The following is a 6000-nucleotide window of genomic DNA, read 5'->3' as shown; positions in this document are numbered from 1 at the left end:
CTGCCTGTACTGCTCACTTTCACTGTACTTCAATACAAGTGACAATAAACAAAAAGTTTCACTTGGTTAAATTATAAATGCAGAAAGTTTTCAACTAAATGAAAGTGTTGATCAGTCCAGGTATTCTCCAAATTACACAAAACAATTAGACCCTGATCAAAAAGTACTTAATTGCTAGCATTTAAGAAGAGAGATTACTAATTGGGACTTAAATACATACAAAAGGTCACCAAGAAATCTTGCATTTTGACAGATTGCTAATATTAAACTTTATTTGCTTCTAGAAACACAATATATTCAATCATAAAAAATACAAATAGTTTAGTTCAAAAATGGAGCAGAACAGAATACATTAGATTTTACAAGTTAGATGAGGAAAGAAGTCAGATCTTCTCCATCTTGGAAATAAGTTCATCACAAATTTTAGATAGTTCCACATTTTCTTTAGTCTGTAGAGATAGAAAATGATTGTATTTATTATAAGATTCAGATAACACTGACTAGAATCCCACCATCCCTTATACAAATGCTTATTTCTGTAGTGTGATGTAGAACTTTAGTGGCCATCAACCCACAGGTGCAGGTTGTATGCAACTTAGCTTTAGCTCAAATTACAAAATACTTACTTCAATATTGCTGTACTTATTTGCAAAATTCACATTTATTGCGTAGAGAAAAACATTGAATACTTGGAGAGGCACATCCACAGTGAAGTGATCTATTTTAACATTTGTAATTTACTTGCCTTTTCTTCCAAGCTCCTCTCCAGAGAATTTGTTTTCATTTGCTCTTTACGTAGTTGGGCCTGGAGAGCAGCAACCTCTGCCTTGTACTTGTTACGCACTTGTGCTATCTCTTCATTTGCTCTTTTCAGGAAAAAAAATAATATAGTTTAATTAGTTTCCCTCTCCCTCAATATCCAAGAGGAAAATAGAAATGAGAGAATCTACAAAGTTTTTTTATAACCAAATTAATTCGAAAGTTGATAAGCTGATTGAATTCAGACAGCCTGGAAGCAGGTCATTTGGACCAAAATCCAGAGCAACCCTCCAAAGAGGATCCCACCCATACTCATCCTAACCCTGTAACCCTACATTTCCCATGGCTAATCTACTTAACCTGCACCTGTTTGGGCTGTGGAAGGAAACTCAGGCAAACATTGGGAGAATGCACAAGCTCCAAAGACAGTTGCCAGAGAGTAGAATTGAACCTGGGTCCCTGGTGCGGTCAGGGAGCATTGCTAATCACTGTTCCATCTCTGATTACTAAACAAAATGAATTCATGACCAGAAAACTAGATATTTCTAGAGACTAAATGCAAACCTACTGACATCATTCTTAGTCACAAAATAGCAGTTTGTTAAACAGTGCCTTCAATAATGCAGCATTCAACAACTATGGTACAATCTCGATTACACAAACAGCAATTATCCACATTTCGCATTATCCAAACAAAATCAAGGGGTGAGAAAACGGCATTAGGCAACTGAGCATTGCTATCAGTTAAACCGCATTATGGCATGTACAGAGGAATCTTGATTATCCGAAAGATAAAGGTTCCGATTGACGTAATGTTTCTAAGCTGTTTCAACCTGATGAAGTCTTTTGTTTACAGGTTCAACGATTAAAAATGAACCCTGCTCACTGAAATGGTGCCAAGTACAATCTGGACAGTCCAGTCTCAATGACCTCCAGCCCCCTCTTCCCCCTACACTTTCCCTGGAATTCTCCACAGGGGTGCACCCTAAACCTCCCCCTTCCCCAGATAATCTCTCCAATATTGTCCTGTACAGGTCAGAGGTGGCATTTATCGAAACGTTGCTGTGTGCACGTGTACGTGTACATGTAACTTGGAAACTTAGCCCACAAAGGCAGCAGCAGTCTGATTGTTAGGGTACAGTCCAGCTGCCGTGGGGGTGGTGGTGATGGTGGTTGGAGGGTGGCAAGCGTTGGATGGGGACAGTGTTGGACAGGGTCAGGGACAGACAGGGTTGGGAGGCTCACATTTGACATGCTGCTGCTGCCACCACCTAGTTTCCCGAACAGGGAGCAGACTTCACAAAACTCAGCCCCCAGAGGAAAATCAATTAACTGAATAATCAATTATACGAACAATAGTGGCTGCCCATCTCATTTAGATTCAAAACGGTTCCTCTATTGCTAGATAACAGAGGCATGTTTGGATAACTGGCACTCAAATTACTGCTGGTTTACAATCAGATCAGTTAGTTATCAGAACAAAATTTTCCCTGCCTGTCTTGTTCAGATAAGCATCAGATAACCAAAAAATTAAATATTCATTTACAGGTTTAGCATGACTGAAATTGATCTCAATATGACATTCCTCAACTCCTGAAGTTCATTGGTACACTATTGTTTGTTGGAAGAAATCCTGTCCATTTTCTTCTTTGTTTCAATGGTAGTTGATACAACTGGCTGGCACGCTAGGCCATTTCAGAGGGCAAAGAGTCAACTACTTGATCAACTACAGTGCAGTTTTACTGGATGCAATTTCACAGATTTAAATGACTAGTTTTAATGCAATATGAATAAGTACAAAGTAAAGCATGATCAGAGTATGCTTAATGTTTTGAAACTGAAGACAAGACTTGCCAACAGCATTTGGTTTGGTTGAAGTAAAGGAGTAAATTTTTCTGGAATTCTGTCTATGAAGTTAGCCTATTAGAGAGAGCAATAAAGCTTAGGTAAAAAAGGGACTGCATTGGATTCAAAATGTTTCCAGAGTGATGACTTTAACAGGAGAGTTGGGGCTTGGTGGTGGAGCAATTGACAGTTGCAGTAGTGCAACTCCTCACAAAGTCACAGCTTTCAGAAATGTAACTCCTGCCTGTTCTGAGGGAGGATCACTGGACCCAAGATATTAACTCTGCTTTCTCTCCACAGATACTGCCAGACTGGAGTTTCAGTAATTTGTTTGCATTTCCAAAGACTGTCAACCCTCAGATGAATTTCCATCTTAAATTAGTGCCATTTTATTCTGACACTACGCTCTGATTTACCCTATCAAATCCCATAAAAATCCTATGCACTTGAATTAGATCATCTCCCATTCTTCTAAAATGGGAAAGAGTGGCATCCCAACTGGTTTAATCTTTTCTCAAAAGACAATCTCTCAATAATAGGGCTCATCCTACTGAATCTTCTGAATTGCCTAGAATAGAAGTGATATCTTTCCTTAACTAAGTGGATTAAAATTGCTCAGTACTTTAGATGTAGTCTCACTAGCATCTTGTACAGTTGCAGTAGAACTTCCCTAATCTTCATACTCCAAACTCCTTGAAATAAACCTAACAATCTATTAGCTTTCCTGATCAACTGCTGCATCTGTGTGCAAACTTTGTTTTGTGCACATGTACCAGTGTCCCTCCCCTGCCAGTCCCTTTGTGTTGCTCGTTTCTGCAATTCCTTTCCATTTAGATAAGTTTTGTTTTCTCTTCTAAAGTGAAGATCCCATTGTCCCTACAGTATACTCCATTTGCCAACCTTTTGCTCACTTAGCAATCAATATCTCAAAACTTTATACCCATCTCAGCCTGCCTTTCCATTTGTATGGTCTGCAAACTTCGCTTCAGTGCATTCATTTCATTCTTCCAAGTCACCTACAATCTAACTAACCTGTAAACAACAATTAATAATTTCATGCAATAATGATTCATTTGATCCACTTTATTTGACCACTCAATCTAGCATCAGAATCTGGTTGATACAGGCATAACTACCTACACTGCCTACCACATGATGGAGCTCAACACTGCAAACTCAAAACAGAAGCCAAACAACAAAAAAGTCTAAAAGGAAATAATAGAGCAGAGGCACCAAAAGAGGGTTTTGAAGAGGGAGTGAAGGCAGGGACAGTAACGGGGAACTGCTCGAGAAGCACCAACACTGTTGCATGATTCTCCACAGCAGCCAAGGACAGGTGTACTAACAAAGTGTCTTTCAATAGCCAATAGCACCAGCATTAAAAATGATGATCTGAAACCAACTCTTCTGGACTGGCCAAAAACCAACTACCAAAGCAAATCTTCACCCAGCTCAAGGAATGTACTTGAACAGTAGGACAAAGTAATGTTTCAAGGACTTGCTGCAACAACAAATGCAATGGGACCTTCACTCAAAACCGACTTGGTGGAACCTCCTGTACAAACAGGCAAAACTTTAAGACCCATTGGCAAGAGGAAGCATGGAAAAGAAACCATAGAAAGGAATGCCAGTGATTAAGGTTAGGAACTGATTCCACCTTCTGGAAGCCACTGCCATGTGTGGTTGGGGATGCAACTCCCAGATTGGGCTCAAACAGAAAAAAGGAAATAAAAACACTGAACCCATGGTCACTATCAGAATTTCCTAGGTGGATAATTGTACTCAATAGCAAGTGATTGCTAATGAAGAAATCTGGCTCAGTGAAATTTCAATACAAAGCAATGAAACCATGGATATACTCACTGATTCAACTTTTCTTCAGCGTGAGCTTTCAGAGCTTGGTATCTTTGCTCTTCCTTCTTAATCCTTGCAAGATAATCCTGGGCACATTTCTTCAGTGATTCTTCATTCTGGAGATTTCAGTAAACAAAATCCAAATTATGTATTAATATCTGACTTTGCCATGTTTCACATACTTAGGCAGAATAGGCACAGCTGCAGGCATGATATGGCTAATGCATACTGAGGAAAAAACACCTTTTGGGAAACAGATTGATGATTAAGTCCAAATCTTTAGGACAAATCAAGATTATGGATAAGACGACAGTAAATGGAATTCTGGGGCACTGAAAAGCTCACTGACTGATCAATGATATCAAAAAAAAAGTTTCAGTATTGTGGATAAGCAATTCAAGAGTCAAACATGCCAGTCCTCGGACATCTGTAGAATTCTTCAGTAGATTAATAACTTATCTATCAAGGTCAGAAGGTAGCATGTTCACTGCTGTTTAAAAAAAACTGTTTCAGACATTGAAATTGGTTTACATAAGCAAGGTTTGGACACTAGGATTGAGCTGATGGGTAACATTAACATTTTGTGCTATGCAAGTGTCTTGCAATAGCATTTGCTGACAATCCATACCACCACTGAATTTCCAAAATATACCACAAAGGTTACAATCGACCAAGAACTAGACCAGCCATATGACTGCACCTACAGGAATAGGTCAGCTAGCAATTCTGTAGCAACTAAAATTTACAACACCTGCCCATTAATTACAATGCTGAAAGTTAAGATCAATGCAGCTCCAATAAAAGCTGAACTACCCTAGACAACAGTAGCCCACTTAATTCATACCATATCCTTTACTATAAACATGCACTCCCCAAAGTGACAGGCACACAAGTACCATTAGTAGTACATCCTGCACAAAATGCACTTCAGCAACTTGACAAGCCTTTGATAGCATTTTCCAAAAACCACCAGAAGTAGAAAAAATTCAGACATGGAACCATCAACATATTCACCTCCAGACCCCACACTCTAGATTTAAAAATGTATGGAGACATAACTTAAAAAGTCTTGTCAATTTGAAGGAGCAATTCCCTTCCCAGTAGTAGCTTAGCTATAGAAGACAAATTGAATGAATGATAGTGGCACTTGAGAACAAACAAACATTGTTAAGGTTACTGGCAAAGCCAATGAAGCAAATTTAAAGTAAAGGCAATGCACTTGAGCTGAATATGTGCAAATGCCACTGGACTTGTAACTGTCATGAGATTATTTTCTTTAGTGAATATTTACCACAATGGACTGGAATGAAGGAAACCAGCCTCCCTTACCCAAAGTCTACATGTAGAACGAGACCCACAGCAATATCATGGCTCTTCATTCCTCAAATGGCCCAGCAAGCCAGTCAACTGTGGGTCTGGTCAGTGACGTTGACATGAATGGAAACAAACTAGCTAACTATCTTCATGACCACATACATGCATTCGTCAGTAATTTTTCCTTCTACAGAATGTTTGCTTAAATGTACTTTATGTGTAAATGCA

General features: G+C 39.0%; 1 protein-coding gene across 2 annotated transcripts in view; it reads right to left on the bottom strand.

Moving 5' to 3' along the window:
- Positions 1-254: 254 nt before the first annotated feature.
- The window catches only part of tacc3 (transforming, acidic coiled-coil containing protein 3), a 54076-nt gene continuing 48330 nt past the window's right edge, over positions 255-6000 (bottom strand). For both annotated transcript variants that reach the window (XM_060828737.1, XM_060828745.1), the window contains exons 15-17: positions 4468-4574; positions 746-866; positions 255-449 (exon numbers count right to left, since the gene is read on the bottom strand). In XM_060828737.1, the coding sequence (XP_060684720.1) occupies positions 384-449; positions 746-866; positions 4468-4574 (294 nt within the window). In that variant the 3' untranslated portion in view covers positions 255-383. The remainder of the gene's footprint in view (positions 450-745; positions 867-4467; positions 4575-6000) is intronic.

Source organism: Hemiscyllium ocellatum, chromosome 1, assembly GCF_020745735.1.
Source record: "Hemiscyllium ocellatum isolate sHemOce1 chromosome 1, sHemOce1.pat.X.cur, whole genome shotgun sequence".
Taxonomy (NCBI): domain Eukaryota; kingdom Metazoa; phylum Chordata; class Chondrichthyes; order Orectolobiformes; family Hemiscylliidae; genus Hemiscyllium; species Hemiscyllium ocellatum.
The sequence above is the reverse complement of the archived record's forward strand: the minus strand, read 5'-3'. Positions and strand labels throughout refer to the sequence as shown.